This window comes from Paralichthys olivaceus, chromosome 13 (genome assembly GCF_024713975.1).
Source record: "Paralichthys olivaceus isolate ysfri-2021 chromosome 13, ASM2471397v2, whole genome shotgun sequence".
In the NCBI taxonomy this organism is placed as follows: domain Eukaryota; kingdom Metazoa; phylum Chordata; class Actinopteri; order Pleuronectiformes; family Paralichthyidae; genus Paralichthys; species Paralichthys olivaceus.
The window spans coordinates 22042232-22065536 of record NC_091105.1 but is presented as its reverse complement, the minus strand read 5'-3'; the positions used below and the strand labels follow the sequence as shown (position 1 = coordinate 22065536).

At 39.6% G+C, this 23305-nt stretch overlaps 1 protein-coding gene across 1 annotated transcript in view; it reads right to left on the bottom strand.

Moving 5' to 3' along the window:
• The window catches only part of bckdhb (branched chain keto acid dehydrogenase E1 subunit beta), a 55469-nt gene that overhangs the window by 15154 nt on the left and 17010 nt on the right, over window positions 1–23305 (bottom strand). Inside the window, exons 7-8 of the mRNA XM_069537468.1 lie at window positions 21483–21580; window positions 18193–18303 (exon numbers count right to left, since the gene is read on the bottom strand). Of these exons, the coding sequence (XP_069393569.1) occupies window positions 18193–18303; window positions 21483–21580 (209 nt within the window). The remainder of the gene's footprint in view (window positions 1–18192; window positions 18304–21482; window positions 21581–23305) is intronic.

The following is a 23305-nucleotide window of genomic DNA, read 5'->3' as shown; positions in this document are numbered from 1 at the left end:
AAATCTAATTTTGCATGCACACTCCACACACATCATTGAGCCTGAGTTATTGTCAAATTTACACTGTGACACCAACATTGGCCTGATCTCCCTGTTGGTCATCTCACAAAAGGGAGATCCATCATGGTACTTGCAGCATCACGAGTACATTCTTCAGATGCTTTTGACACAAAAAGGAGCCTGACATAGTCCTAAATCAATGCCGCTTCAACATATGACTGTTACTTGCAAATTGTTCACTAGTTGGCATGAGCTTATGGAATGGTCTATTCCAGAAGCAGAGCATATGAGACTATGTTTTAAAAAAATGGTCAAATGCAGTACGTCTAGGACAGAAGAGGCACCAGGTGCATGGGTACAGTAGGTAAAGCTGTTCATGTACATTGGTTGAAGTCACTTTGTATTGTAGTCACATAAAGCATTCAAACAATTATATTTTCTTAAAATATTGCCCTGAAAATGATGTACTGCCTACTGATATGTATGATACCCAGAAAGCTTACCAGGGGATGTACTTTGTAAATAAATAAAATGCTCTTCTGTCCTCCAAACATTCTCATAGTAAAATGACAAGTCAAGATCCTAGGGGCAGAATGATTAAGTGCATCAAGAGTTGAGGCAGGAGAGGGCATATATTATGACATCCCCATAATCCATATCAGAGATGTTGACTGAATTATTTGCTTTCTGTAGTTTTGGGCAGACATTAATAATTTCCATTAAAAAAATGACAGTTTTGCTTTCAGATTTACTCTGGTAATCTCAAATATCAAAAAAAAAAAACATGTCTGAAATGAGTCTTGTATTTATACCCTCAGAGAAGATGTGGTGCAGTATGATCAGAAACAGTTGGAGAACATCCGGTATTTTCAATTATATGACCAGATGAAATTAAGTGTTCATTGAATGTATCACTCTCTTTTCAAGCTCAATTATGTGATAATGATTTGACCATTTCCAAAGCTTTGCAAGATTTCCTTTACTTATAAAGCAGAACCATAAAAAAATTATTCAGCTTTGATTCAGCATTTCTTATCCTGTACTTATTAAAACTCATCTCACTGTCTCAGGTTTGAATAAAAAGCTTCAACAGACACAGAACATACTCAAGTTGTTTTTACATCTCTGGCAGGATACTGTGACAGCATGCTAAGTAATACATAGTAATTGTGGCTGTAGCCTTTAACCCAGTTGCTTCCAGCTGCTGGATGGGATTTCAGGAGACAGAAACATCTACTCTGATCATGTGGTTTGACCCTTTGCTCTAAAGTCATCCAATCTTCTTATTTACCCATGACAGCCACCTCTCATGTTGGTAAAAATTTGGACTACAACGTGGGTAAAGCAGTTACTTTTAAGAGAGTGGTGGAGCTAGAGGAAGTGGATTGGACACAGCAGGAAGATGATCAGTTGGATGCATCCAAGTGGGTAAATCTTTTATCCTGAGTAAGCACAGGACAAGTAAACATGTCATGAATCTTTTCACACAACCTTGGGAGGCATGCTGGCGAGGGATCTCTTCGTTGTTACATCATGGAAATATGCCTGATGAGTTTATTACTGGATGGCTTGTTTATTTTGAATCAAAGAGCATCCTTTTGCCAAAATAAGAGCAGTGAAAAAACAACAGACTATGCACACATATTAATGGATGTAGGGTAATGAGTGGTGAAAACTGTCAGATGTTATGCATGTACAGAAAGTAGTATAGCTGCTTTGAGACATAATCCCATAAATATAGGACAGAATATACTGCCTGTGTTGTTAAAATTGACAATTCTACTCTTTGTACGCATGATTTTTATCACTCTTTCACGTTTTTGTCAGTCCTTCAGTCAAACATCAAATTTGAATGTTTCCTAACACTATCCAGCTTCTCAGAAAAGTCAGCAATCTCCAAGGAAGTCAGGGTATAAATTAGTCAACTTGTCCTTTACTACTAAAAATTTCCCAGACAATAATTACACGACACACCCCCGCGGCTGAGCTTGATTTAAGTGCCAGCTTGGACACTGTGGCATCACCCCAACAACACCGATTTTATTTCAGCAGAAGGTGGACACTTGCCAACAAGACGCTGAGTAGATAAACTTGTAATTGCTTTTTACACCATCTGAATTTATGATTAAAGATTTGAGACCATACTCTAGCAGTTGGCTGGAGTGCACAATGCTATTAAATTTGACCATTTACCTATTTTATAGAATATTTGAATCAATGACTTTACTGTATTCCTAAAGCCAGTGTCTCACTTCTGTAAGATTGTAGCTTGATACATCCTGCTTCCTGTCATGGCTCAGAGTCAAAACAAGGGCTCCTGGTTGGTGGCGGTTGGTGGTAGCTGGGCTGGGCAAAAGCTCTGGTGGCTGCAGCTTTACTACTTATTGTGCTGTAGGACTGTCATTAGATACTGGAGTAATTCCGCTGGCTGCAGGGGAAATGTCATGTTTACTGCCATTCCCATACACACCCAAACCTAATGAGCAGCATGGAGCTTGTCTTCCTGCACTCACTCCATCCTCACAACTTCCTAAGTCTGTGTTCACCTACATCAGGCTCCATTCTTCCGGTCTTTTCCTGGCTCCTTTATTGTTCAATGTGGTCAATCTTGTACTTGTCACCTTTTTATCTTATTCTGTCTTCATGAAGCCATATACTCAGTACCAGCACTCCCTAATGCTACATTCACCACTGTGGGGCTAGCAGCCAATGACCTGGCAAAGCCTCGAGTGGCTAAGGTCAGAGCTGATCTTTTCCCATGGCATTGGCATATATATATATACATACACACACACACATTTTTTCACACACTGCCTCTCCAATATTGACAATTGGCCTTATATATGCAATATATACTGTAGTACTGTACTCAATGTTAACAGACAGTGTGGAGACTATTGAGATGAGAAGTGAATAAAACAGTCCATACTTGGAGCTAAACTGGGATGAGGTTTGACTGCTGCAGAATCACATAATGTGCTTTTAATGTTTTCAAACACATGGGGGAGTCTTTCCAGGAGAAGTTGCCAACATTCATTTGTTGGATCTGTATTTTTATGCAACTAAATTGGTCTCTGATTATTTAAAAATAGTGGTGATGATAAAACTAAATCTGCTGTATATACACACAAACATACAGACTAGTCTCTAAGTTACTCCACATCTTTTCATAAAATATGCCTCCCCTTTCTTGAGGCGGTCCATCAAATGCGACAGGAAGAGAAAGTTTAGTTCTGTGCCGCCACCGAGGAGTCGTCCTTGCCGCTGGACCCACTGGCAAACCTCCCTTCGTTCGACCCTGTAATTGCGTGGCTACCACAGGGTCCTAACTCATGCGCCACCATGTGATCTCCGTGACAAATGGGAGCCGGGATGAGGCTTGACTACTTGCTCTGGTCTTTAAAGTGGCACTCAGCGATTAGCGGGGAGGAGTGAGTGCTTGGCATGAGAGAAGCAGGGAGGGAGGAAACACTCGCTCACTCTTCCGGTGCAATGCAATCTCTTGCTCCTTAGCCCTCTCACGGTAGAGAGAGGGAAAGTGAGAACTGGAGAGAAAGAGAGAGTGGGTAAAGAGCACAAGAATGAAAGAGCCAAGGAGAAAGTGTAGAACAGCAGCCTCTGCGCTAGGCGGAGGGCCAAGCCATCCTCCAGAGAAGCCAGTACACCACAGGAGACATTGGGCAGAAATAACTCCAAACGCCCCATAAAGACCCATTAAAACCAATTCAACTCAATTACTCCCTGACACACACAAACACACTCTACCCTTCTACCCAGAATCCACACTGTAAGGCTGCCTGTGCATCAGTGTGTACACACAGACACATGACTGCTATTGTATACACTGATGACAGCTCCTTGTGAACATCCCACAAGTTGCTGCGTATACGAGCAAACATTAACGCTGACTTCTTGTAGGGGGGTTACTACTCAGCAGGATAACCTGTATAAAGTGAAATTATGTAGTATTTGAGGTAAATAGATAGTCTTGGGATGGAAACCATGTTAAACACTAAGTTAGTCACAATAAAAGAACCCAGGTAGTCTACAACATCTGGTACAAGCAGTGGGCAGAAAAGAAGCCTATATACTGACACAATCAATGCCACAGCTTCACAATTATACTATCACTGACGTTCAGAGTCATGTGTTGATGTAGCTCAACTAGATCAATCAGTAGAGTGCAATTTTCCACCAACACATCCCTCTTATGAAACAACATTTAAATTCACTAGATGTGTATTTTTAGTTTGATCTGCACCAAATTCACACACTCAGGTATTACTCCCCTCAACTATGTCTGATCAAGAACCGTGACTTATCTGAGAAATCAAGGACAATGTTGAAATCATAACCCTTCACAAACTGATCAGCATTTTCAGAGACTCCTGTGGCATCAGTAGGGTTACAATCACATTGTTCAATGTTTTAGCAGAGAACATTATTATGGTTTCACTACACTGCTGTAATGATTGATCACCATACTCAAATGTAACTGTAAATGCTGATCATCCTAGTAACCAATATGAGAGACAGGTTCATTTCATTATGTTGAGGTTTAATGGATATAAAGACAAGGATGGTACTCCATAACAAATAAAGTTCAACACCAAACATTTCATTACACCAGCTTAAAAGTCACCACAAAATACAAAAGTATAAGAGGAAGCTATGAAGAGGAAAAACAAACCACCTGCTACAGCACTTACTTAACTCCTCAACAGGAAACGGAGTTAGTGTTTCCTAGTACTGATGATATTTTGACAGCAGCAGAGGACAGTCACAGATGTGACTACATCTGGCTCCTATCAATACTGTGTAAAATGACAGTTTGAAGAAAAATGATCCATGACAAAAACCTATTGTCTCTGACAAACATGAATAACTTGCTTAAACTGGAAGAAGCCAATGGGGGAATTATACACCAGTCAACAACATACATCAAATCATTTTTGGGAAATTATTTTAGTTTTTCAATATAGTATGTTCTATAGTATTTAAAAAAAATACTATAGTATTTCTTAATGTGAGCATCCAAGACTGACTTAAAAGACTGATTCTCAAATCAAATGACCCCATTCAACTACACAACCAGCATTGGCCTTGGTAACCAGTGTAAAAGCAACATGGATAATCAATTACAAGCGTTGCTGACCCATCTTGGCTCACAGCTGTTCTGCAGCTTAATTCTGCATATTAAACCAATACAGCTACTTATATGTGTAGGAGTCGAGCGTCTCTCTGTCTGGCACATCTGAGTTAGATATGAAAGTTCCTAAGCGTAGACACTACACTGTACTGTTGGTTGGCCCTTTATCTATAACCTGACTTTGGGTACTGCTTGGAGAGAGAAGGGAGTATCTGTGGAAGAAAGAACAGGCCCCACTCTCACAATGGTCGACAGATGTAATGCAATATACATTATATATATAATATATAGTGGCATATACAGTAATGTGTGAGGATGGTCAAAAAATCCACAACAATTGGTACTACTGGGAACAGATTCACATTATATCAATCAGTGCCACGTTTCGGTACATGTGAGCACATCTGGGTGAGAGTATGCACACGAGAGTGAGTGTGAAAGAGAATTTTGTCACAAAGCATTGAAATTTGATGGAGGTAGCTGACTCACAATTCTCTATGCAGGAAAAACCCTGGTCTGACATGTTAATGTTATACATTGAGAGTAAAGTACAGATAGGTACCGGTATTGAATTCGCTCTACAGTGACCGGTTCAAATGTGAACGGTACCCAACCCTAATGACTGTTTATGTTTATCTGCACCATGACTCGAAGGAGTGCTGAAGTTATAAGGCCACTTGTGAATTTCCCTTAAGGCCATGTGGGGAATTTAACAAATACAGTGTCTGTGGCCCTCGCAGGACTGAAATAAACGTTAATCAGAAAAAAATGAAATGATTGGCTGGCGAACCTGTCCGTCATTAACTGACCTGACTGCCTACATGCACCCTCCCGAAACAGAGACAATGGTGAGCGGTAAGTGAGTGAGTCACGGAAAAGTTGGCTTCTAGCAGTTGTCAGACAGAAGCACGCTCATGTGTTTAGGAAGTGTAGCTTTGATGAGAGGGCAGATGGGAGGGGGTGGGATGTTCTGGTTGCATAGTGTAGCCAGGTCTTGCTTGATTTTCCAGGCTTACCAACCCGAGCTTTAAGATAATGAAAGTAATAACATAAAAATGGAAAGTCTAAAAAAAACATGACAAAAAATTGAGTTCAAAATGTTTGTTTTTTTAAATGCCCCAAAATGTTTGAAAACGGAATTAATGATTAGTGCTGGTATGAAAAGAGAAAACCTCCATTAGATGTGGAAAATATTGTATTACTTTTTGGTTCGGTTTCAGTTGATGTAAATGACTTAAGGATTTTTTAAAAGGACCAGGAGAATCTCTGGGCGCCTGGATGTGACCTCAGATGTTCTGCCTTTTCCACTCAGCCCTGCTATTGGCCTCCTGACTGACCTTGATGAGCTCAATCTGCCCATATCTCTGGCCAATGTTCCTTAACTAAACTGTCCTCTCCAGTGGAAAACTGATGAACTGGCCCATGGAAGTAACAACAGTCCAATCTGAAGTGCCTTATGGAGTTGCAGAGTTTGTTTCATAAAATAATAATAAAAAAATAAATAAAAAAAGAATATTGCCATCCTTATCATCTGGAACCAAAATTGTTAATTCAACAACAAAGGCATGAGAAAAAAAGAACAGGAAATTGTGATTTTCTTGCCTCATTTTGACTTTTGCAGCCGTTTTCAACAACCCGGGGTAATTATCTCATTTAATTGATCTGTATGGATGACGGCCTGGAGGTGAGTGATGCGGTACACTGATCTGTGGTGACAACAGGTTATTCTGGCCCTTTCAAAGATTACAGATTAACCATGGCTAATTCACAAAGCGTCTTTATTCTGAACATCTATCAGAAATGTGAGCCTTCATTATTCTCTGGCTGTTTGTGAATTTGCCAGATTTAAGACCATATTTCTCTGGTGAGTGATACTAGGAAGAATTTGAGAAATCTCCTGTGCCTAGTTGTGGAATTTGAGCGGGAGCTATCGCCAGGGGGAAGGATGGAAAAGGAGTCAGTAGCAGGAGACACTAGTGCAGGGATTGGAGGAGATACAGAGTGGAATATATTATACCTTCTGGTTAACCACATATTCTGGGATGAATACATCTAATCTAGATAAATCACTCAAATTCTGTAAACTGAAGTGCTGGTGAAGTCTTTACCCTGTTTGCTGTTTTGTGCTGCATTACTTTTCACCATTGACACCAGAAGAGAGAAAGAGGAGCTGGATCCATCACTGACACATTGAACCATGAGTAATTTTCCACTGATAAAACCCCTGAATAACACTTCTACAGTACGACACAGAGTTATGACACACACATCGGCCAAAAGGCACATATGACCCCCCCTTCCATCAACCCCCCCAACCCCTTGACTCAATTTTTTAACTGGCTCTCTCTGGCCCCACATGTTTTTTTCCTTTCTCTCAACATTGTCTTGCTGCTTGGGTCTACAGAGCGCAGTGTTAACACTGTAATTACAGATGTGGGCTAAAATAATAAGAATGCAAGGAGTGGGGCCAAAACCTCTGGCCACTTTCTTCCTGTGCCATTTTATTTTACTTTGATTGTTTCCAGTGTGTATGTGTGTGACAGCAGGCCAAAGACATCAGAAGTTTTGTTGTGGGCAAGAGAGCAGAAACTTGCAGAGACCCATCAGTTGAAAGGGAAACACAGGAATGAGCCTGGTCGTTTTGAACCTGCTCCAGGCCACAGAGTCAGATAAAGGCAGAGTCTGTTGTACTGAGCTGGGTGTCAAATCTGCACAGGCATCGCCAAGGCACGGAAACGAAGGCAATAATATAGATGCAGACAAACAATATCTGAACTCAATATTATATTCATCAAAATGTTCAGTTAAAGAAAATAACATTTTGTATCTCCAACAATTAATTTAAAAAACGTTTTTTTCAAGATATAATTTTCCTGCACATCCCCAGAATCCTGTAAATAAATAATGTTCTCAACTGTTGAGTTTGAACACATTGGACAGGCTAGCAGCTAGCTTTGAAAGTAGGGCTGAAGCGACACGTTGACATAATCAACGTCATCGACTATGTAAATACGGCGATTCGCACAATGTGCATTGAAGTATTATAAGGAAGGTAGCTGCACTGCTGAAGAGTAAGCTGAAGCGGAGAGAAAATCGCCCACGATCATCTAAAGCAAAGGCAGACCCAGACACCATTCTATATGGAGCCAGAATATTATTCGATTTTGACGGAGCGTTTCTATTTTAACCTGCGCTGCTTTTTCCATCTTTACGGTAGTCAATCCTGGCAGCACAAGGTATATCAATATACTGTTTATAGTTTTATATAGTAAATGTATAGTTTACTTCTCTCACTGAACAAGAGAAAGTGGGGAACAAAGAGAAAAGCAGTGTTAAAGCTATTTGTTAATATTCGTTGAGATTGTTTGTGTGAAATGTATTTAAGAAAAACATGGGAAACTCAAACTACGTCTTTCAATTTTTTTATAAACTTTATTTTAAAAAGTTTGCTCTTTTATTTTGTACTAAAATGCGAACCTTATTTTACCTGAAATGAAAAAAGAACATTTATTTTATAATTTATTTATTATGAGAGAACCCTCGAGTTCAATGTGAAAATTAATAATACACATTGTTGAAATACTATTGAATTGTACTTCATTTTTTTTAAGGTCTGTTTTTGACTTTATAGAGACATTATACAAATAACCAGGCTACTTCAAGAATGTTTTTTTGATAGACTGCTAAACTCACTGTAGATTTATATATTTTTCCTTTTACTTAAATCAAACACCCTCATGCTCTAATTTTATTTTGGAGAGATTTTGTAGTTCAGACTGGCTATTATTTGTTTTGGAATAAAAGTTCAGTGCATACTGTTTTTTGTCATATTTATTTGTATATAAAGGTCCAGTGTGTGAGATTTAGGTGAAAGGGAACTATTGGCAGAATTCTAATGTAGAATAATCCTCATGATGTTTTCACTAGTTTGTTTCATCTAAATTCTATGAATTGCAGTTTTCTTTACCCCAGAAAAGACCCTTTATATTTAAATACTTTATATTGATGAATTAATTATTATATGAATCGAGTAATAAGAAATAATTTGAAATTTCAAATTGCAGCCTTAAAATAATAAGAATTAATATTCACTTAAAATGCTGTTTATCTAACTACAGTAACTTAAAAAAATGAAAAAACCAAACATACAAATCTACGTTTTATTTAAAAGCAGAAAATGATGTCTTTGGCTTTCCTAAATCAGAAAAATGTTATCTAACATAAGTGGCAATCATTAAAATGGTTTATAAAGCTCATCATTATAGGTTCACATTAAAAATGATCTATTCCATTGTGAGCATATATTATTTGCTTTAATACAATTATTTTTATTGGAAGGAATTGTCTTATTGGCTCATCAGACAGACACTGCTTATGTACCGGTAACCCTTTTATGTAACATTACAACCAATTACTGTCTGTACAGTTTTTCCCTATACCTTGCTCTCATTTAAATACCACTAATAATAACCAAAGTAATCTACAATATAGTGGAAACAAGCCCTTCTTGTTCTAAATGCCCATCATCTGGAGCAAATCTGTTGGTAGCCGTAATTTGCCGCTCAAAATTCTTAGAATGAAAAGCTCAAGGCTCATCTTTTAATCTTGGAAATGAAGCAAAGGGGATAGGCCTTCATTTCTGCACTCAGTTCCGCAGTATGCTTTAACGGAAACACACGTATGAGCTGCTGAAAAGATGCCAGGGGAATCATCTGCAAATGAAAAGTGATCTTGCCTGGTTCAAATTATACTGCGAAGTGTCGCCATGTTTCTCCAGAGGAGCAGAGACGTATCTGGTGGCAGGGTACAACAGAGTGAAGAAGTTTCATGGGTGGGTTTGAGCATCATCAGTGCAGTGACAAGTTAAACAAAAACTGCTGTGCTTTGCTGACATGCAAACAGGCAAATAAGGATATGCAAACTTTCTTCTCAAGCAGGCTTGATTCAACACATTTCCCATGTGGCCGCTCAGAAACCTGCTTTGTTGGACGAACTCTTAACCTTTTCACAGCTCCACATCATTATAGCTGAAGCATAAGGATAATTAGGTTGCAGACTTCTTAAGTGGTGGGATGGGGAATGTGTCCAGAAATTTTAAAATATATTAAATATATTTCTCTGGCTTAAAAATAAAATGTTCCACTGTCCACCACACAGAAAAGAAGTTTTAAATTATGGAATGGTTAATAACCTGATGTCACCATCACCATCATCATCATTATCATATACCGTGTGACTGAGCGCAGGGTCTCTTGTGAACAGACTAAAACTCTCACTGTTTAATATGGAATTAAAATTAAAACTGCCTCTGCCAGATGTGGCAAAACAATCCTGTGTTAAAACTTAGAAAATGGAAAATCCCCTGGCAAATTCATACTATGAGTAAAAATGATTATGAGCTAAAAATTGGCTGAAACTCAATAGTTTTAATGATCAATTTGATATAGCAAATTTCCAAAACATGTTTAGAAGAGGCTGACGAGTGGGGCTGGAGGGAAAAATCAGAGCATCGATGTGACTTGTTTTGTATTCCCACGAAAAGCCGCAGCCAAACTCCTTTTGAAGGCATAAATATTAATGTTACTATTTAAATGGCTTCAGAGTCTGTTTGTATTCATTATCAGGGGATTGTTTCCATTTGAGGTGGCCAGTATCACTTCTACATAAACAGACACAATCAAATATTTTATTTTAAGTATAATGTCTTTAATGATAATGTTCCATATTAATGTTTAGTGGAAATTTTGGATAATGTTCCATTGAACTGCTCTGCATTGCAAAGTCAAATGACAGATTATTCACCCTATATAATTATGGTAGGTAGTATTAAAAACAATAACTGCAACCATCTAGATGAGAACCATGTGTTCAAGTAGACACTAACCAGAAAACACTGGTGGTTCCATTTGCTTTCATGCTCATTTACTCAGGGAATGACAAACCAACATATCTGAGCATACTTTAAGTGCAACTTCTCTATATCTACCTGCCGTCTTTCCCAGGACACAGAGAGTCAGGGGGGTGAGCAGAGCCTTGAGGTGATCTTATCTTTACAGTAACTCAACACACTCCCCAGCACTCAGACCACGCAGACACTGCAACCCGCATCACTTCCATGAACCAGAACAGATGCTGCTGCACATACCTCCTGAAGCACCCCCCCCCCAATCCCTTACACTCACACACAAATTCTGTCTTTGTTTTTTCAACCTACACATTTATTTATATTCCGTAAGACTTGAGATAGTGGTGCACATAAAGTCCGTGAGTGACTCCTCCTGCATGTGTTTTTGAGAGTTGAACAGGTTCAGCCAAATTGGTTGCATCACTACAAGGGCTGCGATCCAGGCAGCGCTGCAGTCACACAGACTTCAGCTGGATCACAGGCCAAGAGACACATCTATTGAGGGAGAGAGTTTACACACATTTAAGTGGAGACAATGAACTGGGAGGAAAACAGTTACCAGGCACACCAGGGACCTACAGGCCATCTCAAAGCATATGAGTCGGCACTGTTCCTACATATACATACACTGAAGCTGGTTAAGCAAATCAAGATGTCCCATGAACAATTTTTACAACAAGTACTTTGGCATGGTTTTACTCAATTTGTCTGATGAGATAAAAAACTGCTTGACATGTCGTAACCCTGACAGGTTTGAACAATGACTGCAACCCACACTCAAAGAGGCTCGTGGCAATTCTCATTAAATCCAATTCTGGTCATAAGTACTTGGGGGTTATATTTTGAACATAAATACAGACTCAATATGATTCTTCTGCATCATATTCAAACCAACCTCAGTATCTTGACAAAAATTCTGTTTTGGCAGACTACATTCATTGCTGTAGTGTGCTGCAGAGAAACTCACTGAAAGTCTGCCATAGTGTTCCTCACATAGAGCAGCGTGGACGCGCTTTCCAATGTTGCGCTGAGGCACAACAGATCCTGAGTCACAGGTACACAGACTAAGGGCACAGTCACACAAAGCAGTAGCAAATCGAACACTTCGGATCTGAACAGTGAGGGGGCCAATAAAACATTTGCTTCATGTGACGAAGCAAATCTGCAGTGATTTTGTATGGAGTTCCAAGTGAGATAAATCTACATTGCATGCCACTTGCAGGTAGTCAAACAACTGCAGCTGAAAAGTTGAGGTCTGACTGTCTGCATGGACAGTAACAACTTTATGGATGGTAACACGAACAAGCATGCAGCAAATATCCTTTAAATAGAGCTGCATAATTAATGAAAAACACTGTAGAGACACTGACTGTCACTTTAAACCATCTTTGTATGAAAACTCGTGAATGTTACACCTAAAAAAAACATGCGGCTAGAAAGTGATGCATGCTGGGTAAATTACACTCTACCCAGAGCAGAGGACATCAAAGAGGTGAATTATGCTGGAGGAAGGATTTGAGAAGGTTTTTATTGACTTTTTAATATTTTTCTCAGCTGTGGAAAATTGTTGCCATTAGGTGTGAATGTTTAATACCCAAAAGACTGAATTTGGATGCAGTATGACTTTAGGTCATTTATTTGAGCATGTAGAAGCTCATACACTAGATCTGGCCTTGTGCTCAATGATTAAGATACCAACACAACAAAGGCTATAAAACAGCTTTTTTCAACCAAAAGATATCAGCACTCCTTACAGTACCAGCCCTCGCAGCCCAATGCATCTTGTGGATTTACCTTTTCGTAACATAATTTGTCATTGCCTTTATCAAGACATAATTTCATTGCTCTCTTGTAATGCTGTAAAACATTAAATCGTAGGAACAAAGTTAAGGAAAAAATTATCTGATTTGTCCATTTTCCTACGGTAAAATACAAATTGCGGAAATATACATGACTTTTCTTGTAGCCTTTTATTTGTGATGAGCCAAAATTAGCATAACAGGCTTGCTTGGAAAGGGAGTGGTGCATGATGCTGGTTGAAGTATAAGCTCAGTTAAAGGCAAAAAGGGGAAAAACAGACCCATTGTGGAGGCCAATGAGGGTACAGGGTAAACAAGCTCCTGCTTAAAATACCTGTGTGTCACTTTGGGAAGTATTGACTCCAATCACGGTTTTAAAAAAAATCCAATGACTACGAACCAGCCTTGGCAAGCCATTACAATTATTCACTGGCCAGATCTGGAGTATGGAAAACCTGAGAATAAGGCTGAATCACCAGTGATGGACTAATACAATAATGGTAGGAGAGGTTTTTTTTATACTGCTGACTGGACATTCCAAAGCCAAGTTAAACAAATGTGGAAGAATGCAAAAACAGAGGTACATGTTAGTTCAACTACTGTGTGAGAAAGTTTAGCTAAAATAGGAAATAAAAGCCATTAAACAAGTTTGGTAGCATTAAGCAGCCTACCCAGTGATGGATCAGACAGCTTTTTTTCAGCATGTGCTCCAAACATGAGCATCTGTACATTCTACCTCTCCAAATACTCTGACCAAACCCAACAGAGAATTTACACCACCAGCCACTCTATTCATCCCTTAAAGCAACACTGTAACTTGGAAGAGCGCCCTCTGCAGCCACACGTAATGATTAATTCTGATTCTGATTTGTGTACAGAAACCACAACTCAAGAACTTTGGCATTTATGGTGAAAGTGGGAGTGAAAGAGGCTCCATTCTCTTTATTCCAAGTCAGTGTACAGTTCAGTCTTTGGAATTTTGAAGATGCTACTTTAAGGCAAAAAAGAAAAAAATCTAATACCCAGAGTTTTCTGGACTTCTGAAGACATTTCTACCCATGATTCCTTTTGTCAACAACAGGTTAAAAATCCAAGCTGGTGGTTGCCAGAATAGATCCCACAGGAAACAGTAAGATGGCATGGTCCTCCAGAGCACTGCCTTAATGATATCTTACAATAACCATTTTATCCATTTTATAGATCCACACTGAAAAACAACCCGCAGCCTTCATATAACTTAGCTTACACATAAAACATGCACATGTATCCTACACACACCCTTGACTGAAAGATATGCAAGGTAGATGTTACTCATGGGACATGAGAGATTTTAATTGGCTGCCAGCGCCCGGATGTGTGTCTGCAGCTAAGCTCACTGTCTGCACACTCACCGGATCTGATGGCCGGTTAATAAGTGCTACAAAAGGCTTGAGGAGGGACGTGTGCATGCTGGAAAAGCCAGACACCAGGTGTACAATCTTTTGAATTAAGGAGTTGACACAATGTCTTTGCCAACTCCCTCTCCACAGATAAGATTAACACTGGACCAAATATCTGTTTATCAGAGGGTAAGGCCCTGACAATGGCTCAACCAAATCTAAACCATTTATTCACTACAAAAAAAAACATTGTAACTGTCAAATTGTGTGGTTTTTACAAGACTACACAAATTATAAGCAGTCATGAAAATATAACCATGGTTACTGCCAACAACTTGGGATTATACTGTGCTCTCATCAATTATGAGAAAAGACAAAGTCTGTGTTGATTTTACAAATGTGCAAACATTAAAAACTAGATAATTCCAACACCATTTAATTTTTTTGCCTTTTGTATCTCCCCTTTAGGGAGCCAAATATTTGTTCAATTCATAAAAAATAAATGATAGCTTAATAAGTAACAAAAATATGTTTTTATTGCATCCCTGAAATGGTGCTTCATGTATAATTTAAAGTACTTCTGCATGGGTGGGTTCCAGTGTGATGAAACCCTAATGTCTGAGCACCAGCAGCCACAGAACCATCTAGAAGTCATGCCAGCACAAAGTAGCTGTGCAGCACCCAGTAGTTAGGCCACCACTGGCTGGGTTATTGAGGACAACCAGGGCAGTGATTCCCATTCATGCATATGTGTCTATTCTCTACATTGCTGCAGAGAATTCTACATTAAAGGAGCTTCCAGGTGCTTTTCCATGTTAAGAAATGAATCCAAGTGGTTTATGCTGTTAAGGGTATTTATACTTGTCTGCTGTTGCATCTGCACCACTCTGCAGTCACACTGCCAAAACTCTAGTTGGCAGTGGGGTTTCTATGTCACTGTAATGTAGACTACTTCAAACTATGTTAACTTAAACTGAGTTAAACAACAGCTTCTACTACTGAAAAAGGGACATACTGTGACTTATGGAGTAGCTGCGAGTGTGGTAAACTCTAATATGATCACCCAAAATTGGGAGTTTATGCGACTGACGTTTTGGGGCTCCCATCTGGTTTTGATGGGGCTGAAGACAAGTGAATCGCAGAGTAGCTGAGCCTCAGCCTTTGCCATCTATAATATTAGCTGCTATAGAATATCACGGTATGGAGATGAGGAAGTGAATTGAAGATACCAGGCACTCCATTACTCCCCGCTTGGACTCTTTTGAAAACTCCCTTACTCTCGTGCAAAAGGAACAATCAGCTGTTACGGAGAAAGTGGAGGGGCTTGTCAGAACGGTAACAAACCAAGATGCTGGTCCGGATGCTCTAAAGAGGTCCTCTCAGGAGCTACAGGCAACAAACAGTTCATTTTGAAGATTGTGGGAGTCCCGGGAGGTGCGGAGAAGGGGCGCCCAGTGGCTTTTGTTGCTGAATTGATCATATAATTTTTCTGCCAAACTGTTTTCTTCAGGCTGGCTGAAGTGGACAGATCCCATCATATCCAGACAGAATAAGAATAATTCCAGTGATGTTTCCACGTGCGTTTCATCTAAATTATATGAATTGTTGTTTTCTTTACACTAAAATGGGCCCTTTATATTTAAATACTTCATATTTAGTGGTTGCAATTGGAATCTAACACAGCAAGAAACAGCTCTCCGGTTTTCCACTAAGGATGTCCATATCTAGTTGAAGATAAATTTGTTCTGCAAATTCACTCAAAATTTTAAAAGGTGCTCAAAGCTCCTGAATATTCATAACATTCTACCATTTGTTTTAGTTATAAATTCATTCCATCTCAATCTGATCAGGCTTTTATTTACTGAAAAGATAAAGGACCGACTACTATTACAAACTTGTACACAAATAATAAATTATCCTGATGCCCTGGTTGGTTTGATGAAAATAATAATCAGTGAATGGAAAGCTTCCAGTGCTCCATTTCTGTATCCTTGAGAGAAAGGGTAATATGATAATAATCTCTCTGTTTTTGTCAATGACATGACACTAATACAAAAAGAGGAAATGAGAAAAGTCTCTGTTTTTGCAATTTTGCATGAAAATCAATAAATCTGATTACTAAATTGTTATTTTAAATCAACTAGTCTGTTCATCAATCAATTGTTTCGGCTTCTATCAATTCATCAAGTGCTGCAAACATGTACACTAAACGTCATCTCAGCGTTTTGCCTTCAGCACTAAAGGAAATGGACAATTTATCGTGTCGATGTTTTCTGCATCACACCGGTGCCGCCATCTTATTTGTGATGAAGAGTCTTCTTTAAGTAAACTAGCACTGTTGCAGACATTAAGTTTGCGCCTTCACTGAGATTTGATAATCACTTCATTAAAAAGACACTTTCTGTGACTTAACTGCCAAATATGGTGTGTGTGTGTGTGTGTGTGTGTGTGTGTGTGTGTGTGTGTGTGTGTGTGTTGTGGGGAAATTGGTTTCACAGACATTTAAGGGGGCATCTGGTTTGAGGAAATGACAAGGAGAGATGTTGACGAGGAAAAGCTGCCAGGCCTGGCATTAGACCCACTTAGCACAGCACATAAACACACTATTCAATTTCATGACAGTTATTGTAATGGAGCACTTCTTCCAAAAAAAGAAGGACGACTTTCACTTCAGAAAACCCCAATTTAAACTAACAATCTGTAACTGTTGCTCACTTCAGGTTGCACGTGTTCAGTGCCAGAACAATACTACAGTCACTGCCATCAGTTCTAAAAGACTCCCTCTTAAATGACTACTCTCCTACCGCAGTTTCATCCTGCGCTTTAACTGTTAGTTATTAAGTTAGCTTGGTGACAGGCGCAGTGGGGTGTTCACTGACAAAGGCAAATGTTAACCAGAGGAGCATGAATGCAAAAATAAAAATGTATCTGCTCAGAAGGCAGCATGTGACATCTTCAAGAACCGTTTAAGAAGCAGTGTTCCGTAAATGGAGAGGATGCGTATACTTGGTTCACCTCCTGCTGTGAAGCTCCTTGCGGTCTTTGGTTTTCATTTGCAAAGAGCTCTTCAGAACATCTGACTCTCCTGCTGGTTTATTCTTCTACACACACACACACACACCTTTAGTGACCAGGAAGGAATATCTCTCTGCCACGATTCCCCAAGCTGTCTATAACTGTCTTCCTTCCATCATTTCAAGCTAAATAAAGATGGGGTATCCACTGGAAAGCACCTCTCTTCTGAAAGCCCTACCAAATGTAATATTTCTTTTGGTGAGAGCCATTGCCTGCATAAGACTTGGTCAACACACACACAATTACTAAAGGGTTACTAGCTGTGGAAGGAATCCTGTTTATCAGACACAAAAAGAACCACACTGACCAGAGGAATATTGCCTCATATCGCACCAAAATACACACATCTACAGTAGGAAGATGATTTCATTGAACAATAGCTGTTCAATGTTAACAGTATTCAAGCCAAGTGTCTTTTTGGGGTTTAGAATGCAGATATTCTGCCTATTCCCAAAAGATTCAGACTGGCATGCAAAAGATTGCATATTCTTTAATATTAGATAAAGGTCCAGTGTGCAGGATTTCGGGGATCTTTTGGCAGAAATGCCGTAAAACAAAATGTTTTTGTTAGCTTCCCCAGAGTCTGCCATGTTGTATCACCATGGTTCTACGGAAGCCCAGTATGGATAAAACCAAACGCCAACTTTATAGAGGGCTGTTCTTGTTTTTATGTTACTTGAAGGCACGTAAGTTCTTCTAAGTGCTTGATAGAGGAAGGTGAGGCAAGGGGTATTCAGTTGGTTCTAGCTGTGAGGCTAGATGACACTGAACCCTAGACAATGGACCTTTAAATAGATAACAGGATGTGCCAGGATAAAATAAATTAATCAGTTTAGCAGAGAATGAGACCCTGCTCTATATCAGTTTAACCTGTGAATGGGTTACCTTGCAAACAGTGTCTACATCCCAGGGTAGGATGGTCTGTAGATCGATGAGCTCACATGACACTCCCAGTTTCTCTTGGGCCAAGTTGGCTACCTCGCGCATCACATGGATCTACATGGAAAGGGAAAAAAATACTTTAAAAATGCACAATACTGTTATTGCTTCACATCGAGTATTGCATTTGAATAACAAAAATGCACATTTGCCTTAGTTTTTCTATTTCAATAATCTCAAATTCAACCTAATGTCACATCAGAATCAGAAATACTTTATTAATCCCCAGAGGGAAATTAAAAAAAAAGCATGGGCAAATTAAAATAAGCCACCCAGATGGGAGCAGTGTAACTGATAAAATCCTGCAGATACAGGTCAGGGGTTTCAGTTAATATGCACATCAAACACCAGTATATGGGAAAATGTGATCTCAGTGATTGTGATCATGGCATGATTATTAGTACCAGACAGGCTGGTTTGAGTACTTCTGACATGGCTGTTTACAGTAAGGGGGCCCATAGGAATGGCTCTGGTTCCTCACCCTCTACACTGAACACTTCTTTCCTGTCACCTGACAAAAGTTGTCTGAGGACTCTGCAATTATCTGAACAGGGAGTATAGAGAACTGATGCAAAACTGGTGCCTGAGGAAACGCGGCCAGATCAACACGGAAAAAAACCCCAAAGTGCTGGTGCTGGATTTCTGCAAGGGTAGACCATCCTCTCCAAAACTGGTGAACATCCAGGGAATGGATATTTTGATGTTCACATCTGAACAATAAACTGGACTGACAGAATGATACAATTGTAAGTTAAGAAAAAGAGGGGCCAGAACAGACTGTGTAAGAGACTCATTTGAAATATGAGGTCAGCCCTGGAATACCCACTTGACCAAGTGGATGTGTTAGGGGAAGGGATAATGATAGCTAAGCTATCATTTCTGATGGATAACCAATCCATTGATCCACCTAAAGTGTCTGAAGGTGAGGTGTTGCAGGTCATTCCTTCCCATTGCTGTCAGACTGTACAACTAGCGCTCCTCTCTGGGCAATTTTTGGGACTCACATTACAAATCCACTCGGGGAAACTTCAGAAAACTTTGCAATACAAATATTTACTTTGTACTGATTTTTGTTCAACTTTTACTACCTGCAGTGGTTCAGTAACATGGCAAATTCACTCATAGTGGGACAAATATAGGATTGTGTCTTATCTTGTCTATTTATCTCAACTGTTAATCTCCTGCACAACAATCTTCTGCAGTCTACTCAGAATGGTGTGAAAGAACTGCAGTAATGCAGACAGAAACACATTTTGTTGAGGTCAGAGGAGAATGGGCAGACTAATTTGAGCTGACAGAGCAATTAATTAACTTAGATAACCTCTCTTTACAGCTGTGGGAAACTGAAAAGCATCTCAACACACATATTGAACCATGATCTGGGTGGGCTGCAACAGCAGAGACCACGTCAGGTTCCACTCCTGTCATCCAAGAGGAGAAACATGAGGCCACAGCGGGCTCAGGCTCAATAAAACTGCACTGTAAAAACATAAACTGGTCTGTTGAATCTGGATTTCTGCTGAGACACATTGATGGTGTGCTCATAATTTGGAACAGCATGAATCCAGGGCCCCAATCTGCCTTGTGTCCAGTCCATGCTGCTGGTGGTGAGGCAATGGAATAGGGAATGTTATCTTGGCACATCTTGCGCCCGCTGATAACAAACAACCACAGCCTTTCATAGTATTATTACTCAACATCTTCATCCTTTTACTCAACTTACAGTGTACTTTATTTCTAATGGCTACTTCCTGCAGAATGACCCTCCATTTATCAATGGGAGATTGGCTGCATGAATTAGCAACAAATAAATCACATGATGACATGGAGCAGAATCTGAAAGGAACATTTCAACATCTTCTGGAACCAATGACACGAAGAACTGAGGCGGCTTCAGGAGCAAAGGGGGGAACTAGTGAAAGGGACCCTAGTATGGTGCTAATAAAGTTTAAAAGACAATTTATCTCATCTAATAATAATCTAAGAATTGTTTCCTATTATAGTTTTGGGATCCATCAGTGACTACAAGAGACTGTATATAAGGTTGGACACTATCCACTTCCTCACAGCATCCACTACCTGTACAGATTGTAAAGCCCTCTGAGGCAAAATGTGTTTTGTGAATTTGGGCTATACAAATAAAATTTGATTTGATCCAGAAATGACGCCCAAATATCCACTTGACCAGTGTGGGGGAGGGTTTATGTCTTATTCTTAAGCCAGCTAACAGGTAGCAATTAAGACACTTTGACTTCACTTATGGGGAACGAGATGTCATCCATCTATAAAAATATTCAATGGGGTCTTCTAAGTAGTACTTAGGTTTATTTAGTCTGTGCTAACTGATGGGCATCACTGGCTGCGTTTTAATAAGCATTGCTGTGATAAATCTTTTTCATCAACTAGAAGAGACAGTTTTCAGAAGAAACCGTCAATAACTGAAGAAAATTTATTTTAGAATGCTGCTTTTACATAATTATCTACATGCAGATACAATAGACTTTGCTCAGGGAATAAAACATTAATAAAGAGTAGAAATAAAACTTCCTCTGTTTGAGTGATCTGAAATCTTCACTGTGAGGACTGGGCTTGGCTCTTTTTACTCCTGACACACGAAGGGAGTAATTAGGTGGGAAAGAAGGGTGCCACTTCAAAGAAAGGAGAGCCATGCTTTCCACTACTTTACTGGATCCTCTTTCTTCTCTGTCTGCCCTTCAACAATAATACTGGCTTTGATGGAGACGTTTTGCCCTTAACACCCTCCAACATCCCTCCTATTTTACCAGGTTCATTATAGCACGGATAAGCCTGTTTAAGTGTCTGGGCACAATCGAAGTTGGGGATGACTCCTGGTGAGTTACAGGCACCCTCATATGGAGCTGCGCAAAAAAAAATCTCTTGGATGAAAAGAAAGGCAATAATGGAACATGTGCAGCAGACATGTAGTGTTCACATGTGGAGAGCCAAGAACAGCTTTGATGTTGTAGAGATGTCTGAGCTGATACAGCCAAAGACTGCAGGCTGAGAGACCCTGCTGGGACAGAGGGGGCTTGTGATGGACTTAAAGTTAATCCACTGCTTGCCTCTCCAGCTTTAGACGTCTTTTTCTCAAAACCAGATTGGGCTCCTTTTTTTCCTGTGGTTATGAAAAATGATCCAAAGGGAGATGACAACTTGGAACTGCTCAGATCACCCACTGAGACTGTGTTACTGATGCATGAGTTAGGATCACCTACCTGTGTCCCCCAGGCTACCAGAGTGACATCACTTCCTTCCTGTAGGATCTCAGCCTGCGACAGTGGGATTGTGTAGGACTCCACCGGAACCTGCTCCACTGCGGAATCACACACACATTTAAAAACATTAACATTCATCAATATTAATATCACAATGTGTGCCAACAAACTGCATGTGATCTTGCATGAACAAAATCTTCAAGGGTTGATTCTGCACACATTCAATCATGTATCCTGTGGTTTTCATGTAAAATACTCCAAACTGAGCGTACCTCTAAATACTAGACTAGATGACAAAGTGCTGAAATGATAGCCGGTCAAAGAACATAAATTCAGACTCTAGAACATTTTAACTGGCCCGTTTTCAAATGCCTCTTCACGCTTTTTCCAGAACCTCATCCCACACCAGTGGCCGAGTGCACTTTCATCACCACACTCGAGTGCATGATCTAATAGATAGAATTCTGCCAGTTACAAGCTCAGAGGTCTGACTTATCCTGACAACAAAATATTGGTAGGATGGGATATCAGTCAGAAAAGGGGCCACATGAACCGGACTGCGGTCCAAAAAAAGGCAGACCAAGACAAAGTGCATGTAAGTACATGGTTGGAATAATTGTTAATGTCTTGGAAAACTGAGGCACAGTCATGGAAATCATTACAATGAACTCAAACTGCCATCACTGTTAAACATGCATCATATTAGCAATATTTATGCTGCACAGACAACAAATAATCACATGAGTACAATTGTAATTGTCTTTAACTGTAATTTACTATTATGGCTTTGGCTGAAAAACGGCTAGAGCATAAGACCTTTAAGGATTCTTACATGGCAACACATGAAGTCAATATCACAATAAGTGAGTAATTACACTCTGCAGAGACCTTTCTGGAAACCTTGACTCCCATGATCCTTTCAAGAAATTGAGAGCCCGTAGGGGAAAATAAAACAGCTCCATGTCTCGATGGCTTACTATGTTAAACCAACATAAAGGGTTTGGGTGAATCACATGCAGCTCCTGGTTTAGGCTTCCAGACGAGACAGAAAATAGGCCACATGGTTGGAATAATAGCACTTTTTGGAATGTTAAAATTAAATTATGAAAACTAGGTTATGGTTTAATAAGTAGAATATCTGTCCCTACAAAACCATATGACCATGATGATAGAAAGTTGTGGCTTTTATCCTTTATTCGCAAGAGAAGAGAGAGGGCTGCTACAATTAAAAACATGACTTCATATAATCCAGGCGGATATCATTAGAGGCATGTGGACCTGGCACGACAGTGGGTTTGGTCTTTGCCTTCAGGAAATCAAAATAACTCCTGAAATACGACCATGAGTAAACACTGTGCAAGATGGATAAGCGGGTTTTCATACATCTGTCAAAACATACAGCATTAACAGCGAGATAATCAGAAACATAAGTTTCAGGATGAGATAATGAGAATGGAACCATAAAGTGAATCCATTCATTTAAAGTTAAAAAAAGCAGAACCTCGACTTGACTGATCGACCCATATCTTGTCAGACCCCCTTAAAAATGTATCCAATATATTAAATGATTCCAAATGGAAATGCTGCAGAAAATAGTAGAGTGGCTTCTCTTCTTAAATGCAGCATATAACTGATGTACTATCTCATCACTGCCCCAAAGGGCTAATAAACAAATACCAACTGAGTAAAAACGCAAACAAAAGCACAGCAAAGAGCAGCAGCTCTTGTTTACCCTGTTGAACCACATCAGTTTTGAGTCATGACACTTCATAGTCATAATGATTCTAACACACATGATCACAATGGGACCAGTCTATGCAGCT